Source organism: Pyricularia pennisetigena, chromosome 6 (assembly GCF_004337985.1).
Source record: "Pyricularia pennisetigena strain Br36 chromosome 6, whole genome shotgun sequence".
Lineage (NCBI taxonomy): Eukaryota > Fungi > Ascomycota > Sordariomycetes > Magnaporthales > Pyriculariaceae > Pyricularia > Pyricularia pennisetigena.
In genome coordinates this window covers 3,579,552-3,597,628 of record NC_043744.1, presented here as the reverse complement: position 1 = coordinate 3,597,628, position 18,077 = coordinate 3,579,552, and the positions used below count along the sequence as shown (strand labels likewise).

General features: G+C 49.7%; 7 protein-coding genes across 7 annotated transcripts; 1 reads left to right on the top strand and 6 right to left on the bottom strand.

The window, feature by feature from the left end:
- Positions 1 to 1,645: 1,645 nt before the first annotated feature.
- Positions 1,646 to 3,658, bottom strand: PpBr36_04833 (uncharacterized protein; the record flags this gene model as incomplete). The annotated part of the gene is made up of 3 exons (XM_029891992.1): positions 1,646 to 2,142; positions 2,295 to 3,135; positions 3,446 to 3,658. 3 exons carry the CDS (start codon positions 3,656 to 3,658, stop codon positions 1,646 to 1,648), a joined length of 1,551 nt encoding a protein of 516 aa, XP_029750460.1.
- Positions 3,659 to 4,200: 542 nt separating this feature from the next.
- PpBr36_04832 (uncharacterized protein) lies at positions 4,201 to 5,417 on the bottom strand (the record flags this gene model as incomplete). Its single annotated transcript, XM_029891991.1, has 3 exons — positions 4,201 to 4,619; positions 4,733 to 5,153; positions 5,364 to 5,417. 3 exons carry the CDS (start codon positions 5,415 to 5,417, stop codon positions 4,201 to 4,203), a joined length of 894 nt encoding a protein of 297 aa, XP_029750461.1.
- A 776-nt stretch (positions 5,418 to 6,193) lies between these two features.
- PpBr36_04831 (uncharacterized protein) lies at positions 6,194 to 7,338 on the bottom strand (the record flags this gene model as incomplete). Its single annotated transcript, XM_029891990.1, has 2 exons — positions 6,194 to 7,065; positions 7,140 to 7,338. The coding sequence occupies 2 exons, from the start codon at positions 7,336 to 7,338 to the stop codon at positions 6,194 to 6,196; spliced, it is 1,071 nt and encodes a 356-aa protein (XP_029750462.1).
- A 1,901-nt stretch (positions 7,339 to 9,239) lies between these two features.
- Positions 9,240 to 10,145, bottom strand: PpBr36_04830 (uncharacterized protein; the record flags this gene model as incomplete). The annotated part of the gene is made up of 1 exon (XM_029891989.1): positions 9,240 to 10,145. The coding sequence occupies one exon, from the start codon at positions 10,143 to 10,145 to the stop codon at positions 9,240 to 9,242; it is 906 nt and encodes a 301-aa protein (XP_029750463.1).
- Positions 10,146 to 11,486: 1,341 nt separating this feature from the next.
- PpBr36_04829 (uncharacterized protein) lies at positions 11,487 to 12,191 on the bottom strand (the record flags this gene model as incomplete). Its single annotated transcript, XM_029891988.1, has 1 exon — positions 11,487 to 12,191. The coding sequence occupies one exon, from the start codon at positions 12,189 to 12,191 to the stop codon at positions 11,487 to 11,489; it is 705 nt and encodes a 234-aa protein (XP_029749608.1).
- Positions 12,192 to 13,308: 1,117 nt separating this feature from the next.
- On the bottom strand, positions 13,309 to 14,022 carry PpBr36_04828 (uncharacterized protein; the record flags this gene model as incomplete). The annotated part of the gene is made up of 1 exon (XM_029891987.1): positions 13,309 to 14,022. The coding sequence occupies one exon, from the start codon at positions 14,020 to 14,022 to the stop codon at positions 13,309 to 13,311; it is 714 nt and encodes a 237-aa protein (XP_029749607.1).
- An 853-nt stretch (positions 14,023 to 14,875) lies between these two features.
- Positions 14,876 to 15,577, top strand: PpBr36_04827 (uncharacterized protein; the record flags this gene model as incomplete). Its single annotated transcript, XM_029891986.1, has 1 exon — positions 14,876 to 15,577. One exon carries the CDS (start codon positions 14,876 to 14,878, stop codon positions 15,575 to 15,577), a length of 702 nt encoding a protein of 233 aa, XP_029749612.1.
- Positions 15,578 to 18,077: the final 2,500 nt, after the last annotated feature.

The window sequence follows — 18,077 nt, the reverse complement described above, 5'->3', positions numbered from 1 at the left end:
GTCATCATATCGTCGAGTATCCAAATGCCCACCAATAAGCCCGCCGTACCTCGTAGTTCCTTCGCAAAAGGGAAATTGGCCTCAATCGCGTTTTAAAGCAACGTCCGAGGCCTCATGACGCTGGCCAAGTAAATGAGGTGTGATTGGAATGGTAATTGTTGCATGCAGGGTCTTGTCGCAGAATTGACTATGGAGTACAGTAGTAGTCCTCACCTTCGTCGCGGTCGCTTCACTGAGCCGTCGGTGTTTTGATTGGCGGATGGAAAGCCGTTCAGCCTGGATAGGCGAGATCTCCTGGGGATGGGTCTCTTGTTACTGGGATACCCCCGCTTGTCACTCCTACTACCTACTGCACTCTTGTACTCTTTCTTTACTTGATGTCTTCCTTAGAAGCGTTGGTCAATGTTTCGCATTGACCTACGACGTGCTATCGTGCAGCACAGGCATAGCGCCGGTTATTTTGATCCGTGGTTCCATTGCGGCAACTTCTCGCCGTAATTTGCGAGCATATCCACACCTGGCCTGCTCTTGTGTACAGTAGGACCAATATGCCCATGGTAAAAATCAGATGGTTCGGGGCAGCCTTATGAGAGCAATATTAGCTCCCGTCCTGTTTCTATTTGACTGCCAAGTTTTGTATTAATTATCGCAAGCCTTTTTGTCACTGCAAAAACCGCGTGTCGGTGACCAAAAAGTCCAAACTGTCAAATAATATTCCTACAGCTCCGCATGGGACTCGGCACTCAGCGAGTGCTCAGTGAGCCACCTGAATCTTTCTCCAGTGCAAGCAACCACATTGCGTGTACACGGAATCTCCCGTTGCAACATCTCGGAAAGTCGGCATGCGCTGGCCATTGCGAGCACTCCAGCGCTCACCTTGGCGAGTGTCAAATAGGCATGGTATCAAACCGAGGGGGGCAGTACGAGTCAGGAACGTTGCATGCTGACGACGAAAGCAGCAGTAGATCCAAGCAGATCATTTTCTTTTGTTTGCCTTGCCTCGTGTCTTGGGCTTTAGTTTTTTCCTTTCCGCATGACATGTAAATCTCAACAGACGAAGCCTTTGACGAGCATCTCCATCTTGAGACTTTGTTGGAGACCCGTATGTGGACTTTGATAACAGCGAACCACAACCGATCGCTTATCACTCGTTTTTTTCTAGACTGGTTTTTGACCAATTGGCAGCATTCGCCACAGCATGGTCCCGCCAGCAGTCAGGATCGTCGAGTGCGACGTCACGATCCCTTCATTATAGAATGCATTACTACGATACTGTTTTTCTGAGCGCTTCTCTGTCGATGGGAAAATTTCTTGCTTAAAACCCATCTAGTTTTTAAAGCCATTATGTCTACTAATCTAACCTAGTCTAGTGAGTGAGTTGGCTAGGCTTGGGCGCGGCAGCTAGAGAACTCGGCCTTTTTTGGATGTGGCATGCAGGTATCATCGATGCCAGCTTACATCAAGCCCAGTCAGAAATTAAGATACTGTGTATTGATAATAATCTATTTCAACACCTCATCCGAGCACTTTTGTTAGTTTTCGTGGTATCATTAGCCGTCGTGTAATTGCCCAATCATGCATCATTTCCAATCCTGGTCGCGTGCGCGTGCCATCCAACCCATACAATTAATTCATAGCCACAACCTCAGGCATCCCTCGAATACCGGCTCGCAGCCCGCCAGCGCTCCCCGTATCGCAGGATAAGGATGGGGATAGGCGCGACGGCGGCGATGAGGCCCGCCAGGCAGGTAAAAGCCCAGCCATAGCCCAGGCCCCGCACGAGCGGCGCGACCATGAGGGGGAGGAAAGCACCCATCAGACACCTGAGGATGATGACGCCCGTGATAGCCGAGGCCGAGTAGACGCCAAAGGCGTCGACCACGTACGCCATGAGCGGCATCGCCGTCAGCATGATGGTCACGCCCATGAGCACGACGGTGCTGAGCATGACGGGGAGCGGGAGGCGCAGCTCGGCCGACCAGCCGTAGCCGGCCGTGGCGAGAGGGACGGTCACGGCGCCGAGGATGACGAGCGGGAGACGGTATTCGGGGAGCCCGCGGCCGCCGTTGCCGTCGCGCAGCTTGATGTAGATGTTGTCTAGGAAGCGGTTGCAGATGAAGATTGCGATGAAGCCTCCACAGCCTGTTGATAGTAGATTTGTTAGAACATTTGAACAGCTCGTCACTAATAAAAGGACAGTTCGAAAATTGGGGAGATAGGTGGGTAAGGGCGGCAAGAAATAAGCTGGGTATGACATGTCAACTGAACTGGCCAAATCTGGCAGAAATACTTACTCCAACTCAGCATCGAAGCCCCGGTTTGTGCAGGCGTCATCCCGTACCGCTCCGCCAACAGCTCCGGCAGAGTCACGGAAATGATGTAAAAGTACGAAAAGGAGATTGAACCGGCAAATGCGAGAGCCAAAAGCACCCCAGAGCCCCACAAAACGATGCCCGGCCGCAGAATGGCCTCGTACAGCATCTGTCCGTTGCTGACCGGAGCCTCAATCTTTCGGCACTCCTGCACGGTTCCGTAGGTCACGCGGCGGCTCCTCTCCTTGGCCTCTCCGATCGCGGCCCTTCTCCTCTTCTTGAGTATGGCGACCTTGTAAGTCTCGCGGAAGAAGCACAGGAAAATCAGCTCGCAGCCGGCGGCCAACCCGGCGCTGATCCAGATGAAGCTGCGCCAGCCCAGGGTCTGGGCGACGGCGCCGCTGAGCATGGGACCGACGGCGCCGCCGAGCATGGGCGCGAAGATGCACAGGCTCATGGGCTTGCCGCGCTCCTCGCGCACAAACATGTCGCCGACGATGGCCGGGTTGAGGACGTTGGTGGCGACGGCGGCACCGGTCATGGCGCGGGCGGCGATGAACATGTCTGTGCGGCGGCACGTGGCGGCCAGCACGGTGGTCAGCACAAAGAGGATGTTGGCGCCGTTGATGACGGGCCAGCGGCCGTAGATCTCGGACAGTGGGGCGATCAGAAGCGGGCCGGCCGCCTCGCCGAGCTCCCAGATGGTCACCAGGAGAGCGGCGCTGGCGGCCCGCGAGGCCGAGTCCCGTGAACCACCGTCATCGCCGTCCAGGTCCCGAACAATTTGCGAGGCCACCGGCACGACGGAAATGCAGGTGAATTTCTGAGTTGTTGCGTGGTTGGTGTTTGTCAGCGGAGTGATCAATAAAGATGAGGAATGCAAGGAACAGGGGTTGAGTGGCGAAAGGTCTCGGATATTCGCGGATGTAAATAAATAATTGGTGGGGTTGGCAACGGCATAAGAAAAAAAAAAAAAAAAGAAAAAAAAAGGTGATGGTTGGGTTTGTAGGAAATGCAGCAACAGAACAGAAAAAAAGAAAAGAAAAAAAAAAAAATAAACAAAGAACCTATTCTCCCAACAAGAAAAAAAAAAGCACTCACATGCAAAAAGCAAAAAGCGCCAGCAAGCTAACAATGCTCCATTTGAACGCAGGTGCCCACTCCATTGGGTTGTCTGGGTCGCCTTTGGGATCAAACTCGAGCAGCTCTCCATCGACTAGGACGGCGCCCGACTCCTGAGAGTCGGAGCCAATATCGTCAGGGTCCTCGGTCACCGCATGGCGGACATGTTGTTCCGCGACGGCGCCCAGCAGAGGGTCGTTTTCGTCTGCGAGTGCGGCGTTCATCTATTTTGTTGGCGTTTGATTTGTGGTCTTTCAGGCAGTGAACACAAAAAAATATCTGCCTGGATAGGAAGAGGAAGATGGTAGGGAACAAGAAATAAACGAAAACAGAGTTTGGTGCAACAGCTGGGGAAGTCGTCATATTCATCCTGTGTTCTTTTTATTTATTTTTTTTTATTTTTTTCGCCTTAGCCTGGGCTAGGCCTGGCCTCCGAAAACGGTCCGCTGCGGGACGTGGGTTTTTCTGGGGTTGCATGTGCGCCACGCTAAGGCGATTCGTCAATTCAGGTCATCGTCAATTGACGAGTGACTCCATCCCGCCACGCCCTTCAGTTGAACAGATGCTACGGTACCGTGCAGTAACTGTACATCCTGTTCACCGCCGTAATCGTATCGGATTACGCTAACAAAGAATTTGCCCGCTGCAGTCGTCGACCAGCAATGCTAACAAACGCTTTGATGCATCAAGCTGCCGATCCAGGGGTCAAGTTTATTATTTCTAGGGTATTTGCTGCGGTTCAGGTACTTGATGCTGTAGCTTGCCCTTACAAAAGCCCCTCCTCCGCCTCAATCTCTTCCCGTCCGGGACTCCACTTATCCTGCAAGCCCTTATCCAGCGTCTTCTCCAACTTGTCGCGACCCCACCACTCACCCCAGCTGGTAAGGAAGATCAAGTCTGGGTCTTGGGGGAGATCGTTTCTCGTAAACGCCGCCAAAAGACTGGCCGCGCCCTCTTGGATAGACTTGCCGCCGGGGAGGCTCTTGAACTTTTCCCCAAAGTCCGTCTCGCGTGCCAGACCAGTCGACGGGATGAAGCCCGGCGATACCGCAACCAGGGTGCAGCCCTGTGGGCGGAGCTGACGGCTCCACCAGTGCGCGTTGAGCAGCTGCGTGAATTTGGTTGCCGGGTACGTCTTCATGGCAGCGGCATCGGATCCGGCCTTGAGGATCGTTTTGAGCTTGCCTGTGTTTTGTTTTGGAGTGATGAGCATGTGCGGCAATTTAAGCGGTCTGTTGTATAATTCATGCGATCATGAAAAATGAAAAAAAAAATAAAAATAAAAGGTTAGAACTTACTCGGGTCGGATACCTGGTCAAAAGCTCCCGACGATACAAAAACTACCCTCGTCTTCGACTCGATCAGCTTCTCCCGCAGCAGATGGGTCAGGTAGTGCTGGCTCAGGTGGTTGACGACATAGCTCTCGCACCACTTGCCGCTGCCCTTGGGGGCCTTGCGCTCGGCAGCATACGCGACGGCGGCGTTGAGGAAGAGATGGTTGATTGGGTCTGAACCGAGCCCGTCCAGCGTGTCTTTGGCGAAGCTGCGGACAGTGCCGAGATCGTTCAGCTGCAGCGGAAGAACATCCAAACGGTGCGTCGCCGTGTCGTACTTGAGCGCGTCAAAGGCCTCCTTGGCGGCTGAGGGGTTGCGCGCTCCGAGGATGACGCGGTATGGTTGCGCCGTCGAGGACAAGAGTTGCTTGATTGCCTCGAATCCCTGTGGTTGGTAATGATTTGGTTAGTGTTCGCCGGGGAACAGGGGCTTTGTTTTTTATCCCCTGCGTGGCATCGTTCTCTGGTGGTCGAGGGTAGTTTCCGACGATCCGGGGCATACGAGGTGGAGTACGTAAAAAGGTAAAAGACTTGGAGGGGCTGGAGCTTGTGTGAAGATGCCGCGGTAGATTGATGTCATGTCATGTCATCTTACCAGACCCGAGCTGACGCCTGTAGCGACGATTGTTTTGATTTGGTTCGCGGCCATAATGTCAGGGTTTTGTTACGTGGGCAAACTTTGACCAGAGTGTCAAGATTATGGTTATTCGGATGGTCGGTGATGTGCTGCTGTTTTTGTCTTGGCCGCAAAGATCCATCTTAAGTGTTTCTAGGTCTCGACCGGTTTGAGGTGGTTGGCACCACTTTTGGAGCAAACTTTAGTGCTGACTCGCTGACAAATCGGCCCAGTTGTGCCCAAACTATGATCGTCGGCTCACATAAGCAATCTCTCGCTTGGTTCAATAAACAATGAAGATCAGTGTGGGACGCAGTTTGATATGTACAAAAAGGTCATGCTGGTGACAATTTTCACTCCATTCAATGCGCGTATCGATCATGCTGGTTGAGGTATCTATGGTTCCTTGCCGTGAATGGAAACTGCTGTACCAATATTAGGACCGATCAGAGTCGGCAATGTGTACATGGGCCAGGCAGGGTCTCTGGCTGATCCGCTCACAAGACCCCGATTTAAAATAAAATATTATTCCAGTCTACAATCCATTGGAGCCATGTGTCATCAAACCGCACACGAACCCCATACAAACTCCTTAATTACAGCATAACTAAATTTAGCAAGTATAGTCTAATATTATTACTTTTAGCTGCCATTGCCGTCAGTATTCGTGCGTATACCAGATGTGAAGGGCAAAGTGGTAATCTGCTGACTCTGGCCGGAATTAAATCTCATGGCTCATAAGCTCCAACAACCAATCTCAATAGTTTGTTGAGCAGATGCTCTCCACAGTCGTCAATTGAAGTTCCGAACTAAACCACAACCACCAATTTCTCGCCACTCACAGCGCCTGATCTCAGCTCGTTAAGGGCAGCCTGAAGCCCACCGAGGCCGCCCGGTACAACACGATATGGCCCGGGGACCATCTCGCCACTCTCCAACCAGCCAGGCAACCCCTTGCCGTGGAGCCACGTCTGGATGTCCAGCCGCGACGTATACTTGCTCGCTCCATCCACAAAGCTGATGTCGACATCTTCAGGGACCACCACGCTAGGCTGGATCCAATCCAAAGGCTGCATAGTCACCACCGTTTTCCTCACGCCGCCGTCCCCATCCGAGAGGACCCCAAATACATAAGCAAGGCTGTCAGCGCTGGTGTTGCAGTCTACCGCGACGAATATACGCTTGTCAGCGGCGGCAGCGGTGGCCTTGAGCTCTTCGACCGCGGTAGCTGAGTGGTAGTCTACGACGAAGCTTGCGCCCAGCTTCCCGAGGGCGTCGTGGTGGCGCGCACTCGCCGTCGCGTACACCTCTATTCCCAAGATGCGGGCAAGCTGTACGATCGCCCGGCCCACGGAGCCGGCAGCGCCCCACACCAGAAGCACGTCGCCGGGCAGGGCCGATCCAGGCTTTTTACCCCCGGGCTCGCCGGGGTAGGGCAGGGCGAGATTGTGAAAGAAGGCCTGGGCCGCGGTATCGATGGCCAGGGGTAGGGTGGCGGCCTCGGTGAAGGAGGTCGAGTCCGGGATCTTGGTGACCGAAGCCACGTCCACGGCCGTCAAGGTCTGGAAGCCTCCGTGGTTGGGGTTTTGGGTCACGATGCCGCTTGCACTCGCCAGCACACGATCTCCTGGCTTGAACCCGTCGACGGATGACCCGATTCTGACCACGACGCCTGCAAGATCTGCAAGTCCAAATGTCAGTTTTCTATGCAAAGTTGTTGCAGAAACGTCGTGCGAATACGGTAGAGTTGATTACCTGCACCAAGACAGTGTGGATACGACCCTCCCAGGAACCCAAGAGTCTGCGCTTTCCAGTCGACGGGATTGGCGGCAAGGGCGTGGTTGTGAACCAGGACTTCGCTCGCGCCTGGGGTTGGAACAGGCTGTTCTCGCAGGACGAGGTCCTCCCCGACGCCCATGAGGAGTGCGGCTACATTGATAGTTTCTATCGACATTTTCAAGCGAAAAATATGTGCTTTTTGATGCAAGGTGTGCTGTTAATTTCTAGGCAGGTGTGTGCCCAGGTACGCTATTGCAACGGCCTGAGCCAGATGACATGCATACATATCGAAAAAGAAAGAATGAAGAAAGCAAATAGTATCTTATACGTACTCCTTCCCATTCTGGACATGCATGAGATAGTTGACGCTGACAAATACAACCGTATCTTTATTGGATGGTCTTTTCTATTCATCACTGATATCTTGAAATCAAGGCAGCCATCGGCGAGATCAAAAACTCAAAAACGCCGGTGCATGCAGGGCCGGTATCTTTGATTACTAATCACCTGTGGTATCAACTATCGAGGAATTTGTATGACTTGCAATGGGGAGTCTGACAAATATGAAAGGAAGCTCGCCAATATAAGATTAAATTGCGACACTCCGCCTTGATGCTTACACGATGACATCCAGGTATTGGTGCATCCATTTTGAAATGAGCAGAGATGGGGCGCTTTTCTTTCGGAAAACCAGCAAGATAGCCCAACCCTAGGTTTTCAAGCTCTACAATTTTTCACGGAAAAATTCCATAGGCTCAAGGCAAACCAAGTTGTACTTACGACGAAGCAGAGTCGATAGTGCCGATTTTTTTTTCCCGAGCCAGCGATGAAAAGAGAAAGATGTGACCACCAGAAGAGGTACTTATCGGCGTACAAGACGCAGCTAATCTCAGAGCCGCAGTCAGAGTCGGCGTTGAAGCAGAGATAGCAAAGCTAGGGGTGACACGTCGGGGTGGCACCTAGGGTGAAAGCGGAGGGCTCATGGCACTACGCTTAAACAGAGACGGATTTCGTGACGGCCAAATCAAGTCGGAATGAATGAGTACGATAATAGCAACAGATTCATTCTATTTTCGTGGTCTTCGCATAAGCATATTCTTGCAAGATATGACCCTTTCGTTGCTCCCATTTCGTTGGCATTATCTTCTGCCCAGGGTCAAGTGTAGAAGTGTAAAAGGGAATGCTGGAAACAGTTGTACTAATCGATGATTCTTAACTAAGATTGGAAAGCCTGATAACTTTTCTCATTCTATAGATATAGATCTCATATTAATTGCGGCGTTGGTTGCATTATTGAAAAAAGCGTATGGCAACAAGAGCGGGTCGATGGTTGCTGAGGGTTACTTCAATCTGCGTTAAACATTGGGTTATACTATCCGGAAAAGCTATCACTTTTATTAAGAATCAATTAAGTCAATGCTACTTTTTCTTCACGCACTGAGGGGTTTGGCAGAACCCCTTGATATCATTCAAAATTATGTTTTTACAAACGATCTGGTAGCCTCATGATAAGGACATGATGACGACTGGACCCCGGGCCCGGGATAGGGCGACCCGAGTCTTTCGCGATACCAGTTCCATCTTTTGAGCCGAAGCTATGTTGCTGCCCTCATACCAGCCAACATCGCCATGTTCCCAGTGTTAACAACCACGTCTCTCTTAAAACGTCTTGTCACCATCTTGTGATCTTCAAGTAGGAGAATAGCTACCACCACCAACTCGTCTACTCCATGATTTGATTATAATGTTCTTGATTCTTAGCAAGTCAATACAACCGTTTTGTCCTTGATTACGCAAACTCGGGTCGGAATACTGGTTCATATCGTTGTCGATATCACTCGGCTTCGTCCTTGACGCATAGTTATGGAAGCAAAACCGTGTCCACCATCGTAAATCCTGCGTATTGTGGATCGGGCAAGCAGCGACATCGCCTTCGCGCACGTGTTTTAACGCGGTAAACCGGCGGCTGAATTTCCGTGGAAAAAAAAAAAAAAAACTTTACCAGTCCAGGTGGCACCCATTGAACAAGAGAGAGGAATGCAAGAAATGGGAGAGGCCAGGCAAAATGGCTTACGATTAGAAGCTATACCTCAATTCTCTAGAGTACTGATGGATTACGGGCAAGCTGGCAGCCAGCCCAAACTGTAACCGAATCTTCCATGAACACTCTTTAATCTCCGGCCGGCTGGTCAAGAACACCTCGTCCCTCAGCGACAGCCCGTCGGCCCAGGACTCGATCGCGAGGGGCCGATCGACGTACCACTTCAGGGTACTCCCCGACTTGGCGATCGGGGCGACCCAGCGCTGAGAGGCCACGAAGAAGGAGTTCACGGCGTCGAATATCAGCTGTCCCTGGGCGAAGTGGCCAACCAGCCGTCGTATCATGTCCCGCGCGTCCTCCTCGGCCAGGTACATGCTCAGCCCCTCGAACAAGATCAAGGTGGGCCGGTTCGCCGGTATGTGCCGAAACCAATCCGGCTCGGTCACGGACGCGGCCAGGAGCTCGTAGCTGCTCTGGCCGTGGCTGTCGACGTCGGGGGCCGCCGCCAGCTGCCCACGCAGCGATATGACGTCGGGCAGGTCGACGTCGACCCACCGCAGCTTCATGCGGCCAAAGTACCTCTGCAGCCGGAGGGCGCGCGAGTCCAGCCCGCACCCGAGGTGGAGGACCGTCGCGCCCTCGGGGCTGTGGGCGTGCAGGTCGAAGAACTCGCTCGCCCACCGGTCGAGGTTCCTGCTGCGGATGACGCACCAGGCCTGCAGCCAGTTGTTGACCCCGAGCCGGCTGAAGTCGTAGTCGACCTTTGTCAGCAGCTCCGCGGCCCACTTGTCCTTGAGGATCGAAGACGGGCTGACGGCGTCGGTGGCCTTGGCCGAGAGTGTGCCGAGCAGGGTCTCTTGCGTGCCTGTCAGGGCGACTTTTGTCTTTTTATTCTCTCCGGACGGCGACGCCGGGGTGGTTGTGCCGGCGGTCGAAGACATTGAGATGCTGTTGGGGATGCTATGTTATGATGCCGAGGGGAGAAACAAGACAAGTGCCCAGGTCTGTAGATGTTTTCAACACTGTGATACTGTGGCCAGCTTGGACTTTGTTTGTATTATACCTAGGAGTGGGTGTGAGTCGTGACACCTGGCAGATGCCGGGAAGAAAGCTCAAGACATGTACATAAAAGTTGCTGATCAAGGTAGCCGTCTCCTCCCTCTTAGAACATTCGGCGTCTTGGGGAGCAGTCGACCGTCAAGTGGGGACGGCTCGGACGGGCAAACCCTTCATGACATTATGACGAGGGTCAAAGCAGGTTTTACTATAGAGTCTAAAATGATATCAATGATTTTATTCTCCTCTCCGATTCATTTCTACACAAGTGGGCAGCAAAATCCATTCGGAATAGTGTTCTTAAAACAAGGATAGTAATAGCCGCACCTTTGCTCGCAAGCTTCAGTACGCCGGTCCACTGTAAAGCTTGACTCAGGTCCCCCCCGCCTATGTAGGTTTATCGCTGCTCTCTAATTGGTAGTTAGTTTTAACTCAAACGGGCAAATTACATTGCAGGGCCTTCTACCTATACGGCATGAGCGGAGGGCAAGCAAGGGTACAGGCAAGCTTTGAGGAAATCTTTTGGTTCCGTGCCTTATTGATTTGGGCAATAATCTTGTATATGTAGGTCGCAGCCCCTTGAGGAGTGGATCGGAAGCATGCATTGCAACCTCGCCCGCGTTCCCGCCGGATTTGGCTGAATTCCACCTGAATCATTTAGCAAAGCTGCAAAAGGGGGGGGGGCACGGGTTCCCCCACGCTCACAGTCAAATACGGCAAAGTCAATGAAAATCACAAAAGTTTAAAGTTAAATTGGCATTTTACGGGCCTGGAACACTTTAAAATAAAGTTGGTGCCATGATCTCCACATCTGCTGGCAGCTATGTGGGTGGGCATTTGTTGTCTGACGCAAGGCATGCGCTGCCATCAGGCTGGTTGACGGAAACGGACGGCAAATGGTGTAATAGTTCGTCCGATACTGCGGTATATGCTTCAGGACGTTACATCCGTTGTTGCTTGCAGGACGTCCACCCTTACCCAGCCCGGCTTCAACCCAAGAGCGGTTCTGGTTCAGACGGCTCTACCTTCGTGGACCCCCCTACATGCAGATCTTGATAAGGGTAGAAATCAGATAGAAACCCATAGAAGCAGAGAAAAACAAAAAAAAAAAAAAAAAAAAAAAAAAAAAAAATCAATTTCGAAATACACAAATTTATGTACAGCTCAAGAGATACTCCACTTTAACTGACTATAGCCCAAGTTTCTTCCAAAGCTAGTTCCGACATTCAACGCTGTAGCGTTCGATCCATCTCAAGAGACACGCAGGGGGTGTACTCAATGTCCAAGTGGGAGTTTATGTCAAAGGGGCTTCCGGGATGCATGTTGATCAAGACGTGATCGGAGCAGTGCACCGTGTGATTCCAGTCCAGAACAAAGGCCGGCACCTTTGTGCCAGTCATGGCAGCGTAGGTCAGACTCTTCCAAGTCGCTACGCAGTGCCACCTGTGCAGCCCGAACGAAACCCACTTGTCCTCGACCTGATCTCCCTGGCGCACCTCGGCCAGGCTGAGCTCCTGCGTCGCGGCCTTGCTGGTCCAGAACCTCCAGGGCCAGACGTGGACAAATTCGTCAATGAGCTCGGGGCTGGAGCACTCCCGAGGAATCCAGTGCAGGAGGACCTCGTCGTAGACGCAGCCGCGGGCCAAGGCTTCGGCTGGCGTGTTGCCGCAGGCCGATGAGGGCTCCCACCTCGTGAAGGACGTCTTGACAACCGTCCCCTTGTGCCCATCGTCAGGCACGAGTAAAACGCCGATGGAGGATATGAGAAGGCCGCTTAAAAAGTAGGCGCCCAGCCGGGTGAACACTGACGATTTCGAACAGCGTCGAGTCCGACGGCCTGGGCCATCTTCTCGAAGGGACTCGGTGTCAGATGCATCGTCACCAAGTAGATGGTGAAGATGATCGTTCTGGCTATCTTCGGAAGAGGGCATGCTGGAAGAATGGTATTCGCGAAGCAAAAGACCCAAATGTTCAGACTTCAGTACAGAGCGTGTAGAGGCGTGAAGTGAAAAGACTAAAAAAAGTTGGGGGGCAGCGTTTGTGACAAGGTCAAAGTTGGATATGAAAAACAAACATGCCGGGAGCATTTGCCGTCAGCCCGGGTTATCTTGTCCCACGAACCCGTTGGTTCCAAAAAAAAAGACGACTTCATCTCTGTTTGCTTAGGTGCATAGCAAGGCTCATGGTACTTTGCCTATCTTTGTTATTTCTAGTACCTTCTTCTCACGCATCGTAGCACATGACGCAAATCTCATTCTGGGACCCAGCATAAATTTCCCATGGACACATCTTGTCTGCAAGTCCGCCTGCATAATCAAGGATACCTGCAGAGGAACGTTGCACCGACTGCTAACCGAGCTGTTTAATAGTACTCGGGTGTAATTTATTTTTTCTTCTCTTGTTTCGTATTCTGTGTTTTCGGAATCTGCTGGCCGGAGTATCCAAAGCCAACAAATTGAGTGCTTGGCAGTTATGACAAAAACTCTACAGTAAATCATGTTCCTGGCTTTCCTTCTTGTCTTCCAGTAACTCCTCTGCAATCCGCCAGCCACATTTGTTCGATATGCCGCTCGAGTCAATTGTGGCACCACATTCGCAGCCAAAAAAACTGACAAAAGCATAAAAGAACTTGGCCGCGTACCTACCAAAACAAACGGGAGCTCGCCCACATTCCGGATCACACCCATGCCTGCGGTGTAAATAAACTTCTCTCCCGCATGGTAGTATCGAGGCGGCCATGTTTGCATCAGCAAGCGATCATGGGGGCCACGACCCTATCCGCATCGCCCCGTCCGTTGCAGGATGCGCGATGGGTTTAGATTAGCAAGCCAAAGGAGGGGGATCGTCAAGACAGGGAATCTCCCCCACCAAACAGAAGCCAAGTCCTACGGGGTTCCAAGGTACCACTGCGGCTTCGGCCGCAGGCACCAAAGTCAGTCGGCCCGATTAGGGAGGGTACCATTCTCAACATCAAGCTCACAAAGAAGAAGGGTACGGTGCCTGATACATATCATAGTCCTCATTTGGTGGCTATCTCTCTCTAACTAATTAGAACGAGGTTCCATGTACGTCCTGACCGTGCTGCCCATGCTCATGCTGTCCATGCTCCCCATGCAGTTCATGCTGATCGTGCTGCCCATGCTGGCCATGACCTTGCTCCGTCGGGGCAAGCTCAAACTGATGAACAGGAATATCAGAAGGCGGCCGACATGACGTGAAGCGGGGCCAATATGGGATATTGACGTGATCCTTTGGATACTTGTAATCCTGCATCAAAGAGTTGTCCAGGCACTGGTGAGGAGTGATGGAGCCCGACACGAGGCCGTGAGCAACCTTGACCTCCTTCTTCCAGTAGAAAGCGCATTGCCATAAGTGGAATTCCCAGGTAGTCCACGCCGAGACTGTCCCCGCCTCCAGCTCGGCCAGACTGACTTCTTTTGTCCCGTTACGGTCAAGATAGAACTTCCAGGGCCTCAGAGCCCGGAATTCCTCATCGAGATCCTTGTCGTAGCACTGAGGCAGTTGCCAGGTTGCCGTGTAGGACTCGAAGCGGCATCCCTTGGCAACGGCTTCGTGAGGGGTGGTGCCGCAGGGTGTCGGATCGGAGAGGAATGTGTCGACCAGGCCTCTGCTCGAGAGGGGAACTTGTGGAGATATCTGGTCGAGAATAGCCTTCCCCAGCCAGGGCAAGGTGCCCCCCAGCAGGAAGAGTGCAACGGCGATGTGCTTGTCTTGAGAAAGAAACTTGATGTCAAGCTGCATGATGATAGCGATGACGATGATGAAATGACTAGCAAACGGATCTTTGTTGATTTGTCCAAGAAGAAAACAGGCTCCGGAAGGCTTGAAGAGAAGGGCGAAGGGTGTGGGAATGGATGGAATACGTCCACTGAAGACAACGGGATAAAATAATCAAGGTTTAATTCTCAACAGCTTCATATGGTCCACCAGCTGTTACTTTTATATCACACAGACGCATAGTTTAGCTGGTTCGCGGGGCCCCACAGGAGAAAGGAGTGGCGTGTGAAAAGCTTCCAGCTTACACGCCTCTGAACAAGTGTATCATGTAATGCGGGCACCGAACCGGGGCATTATCGTGAGAGGCTCCACAAATGTCGTTCCAAAAAAAAAAAAAACTCTACTGTTCATCTCAGAGCGGCTGCGAGGTATGCGATACGCAAGTTCTCAGGATTTACGTCAACTACGTGAGGGGTTTACATGATTCTGGAATCGACTCGTCGAATCGATGCAAGGTGACCAAGGGAAGTGGCGCGGGAAAGAAGACGGAAAATCCCGAAACGTCTTTTCTCACCTTGGTTCTGAGGGCATATGCCGCATGTCTAGAGTCAGTCATATCTCGAGTTCGATTGGAAGCTAGAGCCGGTTCCTGTCTATAAAAGCCGGGTGGATGTCCCTTCCAGTGTCCCTCTCTCTGTACTTGAAAACCAGGTCAAGCCAGTCTTCCACCTTCATACAAAATACCTACAACAAAGCATTTCAGCGTACTTCCATCTCCTCCAGGGGAAAAAAATCTTCAAGGTAAGAGAAAAGAACAGCGACCTTTTGGAGGAGCTGATACTAACTTCTCAACCTTAGTCTATCAAATTCTATCACCATGAAGTTCCAACAAGTTGTAGCTGGCCTGCTCCTTGCCGGTTCCGCGGCCGCAAGCCCCATTCAGGCAGACAAGCGAAGCTTCGTGACTGATCTTGACAAGCGCGGCTTTGTCACTGAGGCCGAGAAGGAGAAGCGCGGATTTGTCACCGACCTGGACAAGCGTGGCTTCGTCACTGAGGCCGACCTCGACAAGCGCGGTTTTGTCACCGAGGCTGACTTGGAAAAGCGTGGCTTTGTCACCGACCTGGACAAGCGCGGCTTCGTGACTGAGCTTGACAAGCGTGGTTTTGTCACCGAGGCCGACCTGGAGAAGCGCGGTTTTGTCACCGAGGCCGACCTGGAAAAGCGCGGCTTCGTTACCGAGGCCGATAAGCAGAAGCGAGGTTTTGTCACTGAGGCCGACCTGGAGAAGCGCGGCTTTGTTACTGAGGCCGACCTCGAAAAGCGCGGCTTTGTCACTGAGGCCGACAAACAGAAGCGCGGCTTCGTTACCGAGGCCGACCTTGAGAAGCGTGGCTTTGTCACCGAAGCCGACCTCGAGAAGCGTGGTTTTGTCACCGAGGCCGACAAGCAGAAGCGTGGTTTCGTCACTGAGGCCGACCTGGAGAAACGCGGCTTCGTCACTGAAGCGGACCTGGAGAAGCGCGGTTTTGTCACGGAGGCTGAGAAGGAAAAGCGCAGCTTCGTAACTGAGGAGTAGACGTCGCAAGGCCTATTTCAATCATCCTGGCCACTGCAAACTGGATTCCCTAATTGTGGTCTTGATGCGCTACCGGCTTTTTGTCCTTTTTTTTTCTTTTCTTTTTTTTTTTTTTCTTTCTGGATTTTGATCAGGTTCATGTTTGCTCATTGTCCGGGAGAACCGCCAAGGGGATATCAAGGCAGCCAAGCTTCAACAGCAGCTGCAGAGGTAGATCGCAATAAAATGTCTGCCCTTCCTTGTTCAAAATTGCCTGGAAATTGTAATCAGTTCCTTGTACGGTAGCAGAGGCTTGAAGATAGTGTATAAGTACCATATATCTCACTTTCTAGGATCATTTGGGAAAAGTTTTTATTTGGTGTTATTGCTTCCCCTGCATCTTCTTAACCTGGTTATTAAGTACATTTGGGATCTCTAAGGGTAAAACCACCGTCTATGGTGCTTATTCGTTATGCTGGTGCTTTTAAACATCGGCTTTGCAATAACAAGAAAATAAAAACGAATACTACTCTTTATAATTCCTTGCCAGAGATGTTAAATAAAAAAGATTAATATAATGTTCATATTTGCCTAGTAATTTTGAAAATTGCCGGGAATATAACTACGTATGATGAGAAGCTTGAAATACATACTGGTCGGAAAAACTTGGATATTCTTTTAGAGTTTACTTGGCGCAGAATATTAATTGACGAGGTTTCCGATTAACTGTTTAATTTAATTACGGAATTTCTCCGTTCCGTCGTTGTTATCGCTATTTTTTGGTAGGGCTTTTCAAACCGTTTTATCAAACCGAATAAAAATGTAAAAAGAACAGTCTTCTAATATTTGGGAAAATAGATTTTACATAATATTTAATTTTATGTTATGGGTGGAAATAACGTGCACTTAAAACGGGATAAATTGGCAAAAGAATTGCGGATTCGTTATTTCACCAACGCTGTTTTATAGGGTAGGTTAAGGGCCTGGGGACGGGTGGGTACCCGAAAGGAGTTATTATTAACGTTAAAGAAGAGAGGAGGTAAAGGAAAAAAGGTTTTGGCGTCCTTTATCTCCCCATATATATAAACCATATAAATTACGTAATTCGCGTTATTATAACCACCCAAAAGTTCGTGCAACCAGCATGAAACCATAATATTAATAATGGACTTTGTTAACTAAATGCACTACGCACTATCGAAACCAGGTTTTCGCGCTGCGTTTGTGAGGTTTGGCTAGTCTCAGTGCTCAGACTAGACCCCCTTGCTTCGCAGTGGGGACCGAACGCTCCATATACCTTTCAGCCACATGGTTTTTCGACCAATTACATTAGCCGAAAAAATCGCGCTCGTTTTAATTTAAAAACATTTTGTCGCATTTCGCCGTTTATAACGGTACCACCAATAAAATACCCAATATTGCGATATCGCCAACCATTATTTTCCCCGGTACACAAAAGATTGAAACAAATTTATTATTATACCATATATTTACGCATATTGACCTTTATTTAATATATTATTAACGTAAACAAAACCCGAGTCCAATAATGGAAAACATATCTCCAACAATATTAAAAAATACCCCCGAAAAAATATTCCCATCCGCGTAATTTGCAACCCAATACCTTACGTCCGACCTAAACCTATTATTTTTATCGATATCGCAATTATTTTCGTTTTTATCGTTATCGCAATTACTATCGCCCAATTTTATATTCGAAAATAAATGGGAATTTAAACCTTTTTTAATTTATTACAAATAATTACCGAAAAAATCCGAATCCGAAACGGAAATAAATTTTGAAACCAAATTTATTCGGAATATTACCAAATTTTGGCGTAATCGTTACCGACACACCAATTTTACGCAATTTATTTACGTTTGGGTAATAACGGCAAATTTTTACGAAATTACCCCACCTGCTTTATCGCGAATATTTTTTTTAAAAAAACATTATAAAACTTTTAAATCCGAAAACGTTTGCGCGTTAATGGGGGCGAATATCGTTTTAATAATAAATTTTTTACATTTATTAAAACCGATTTTTTGCGTAAAAAATTGCAGCAATTAATATAATATTTACGTTTTTTTAACTGGTTCGAACCCACAAATTTCCAATTTTTGGGAATAAAAAATTATTCCGCCAAAAACGTAAATAATATAAATTGGTTTAAATAAATATTCGACACGTTTACCCAGGAAATCCCATCCAAAACGCCAATATTATATAAATTTATATTTTTACTATTATTGTATTCCCGGGACTACCGCCGGTTTTATTTATCGTTACAAATTTCGAACGTAATATACCTGGAATTAGTTATTTTTTAAAAACTATAAACCCTTTAACGTTAAAAAATTAACGCGTTATATTAATATTGGCGATTTTAACCCACGGGTATTCCCCCTAAAAAGCAATTATTTACTACGCGCATTCGTATTATATTTTATAAATAATGGAATTTTACAACGTATTATAAATACGTTATGTGGGTTTGGAATATATTTATTTTATAAA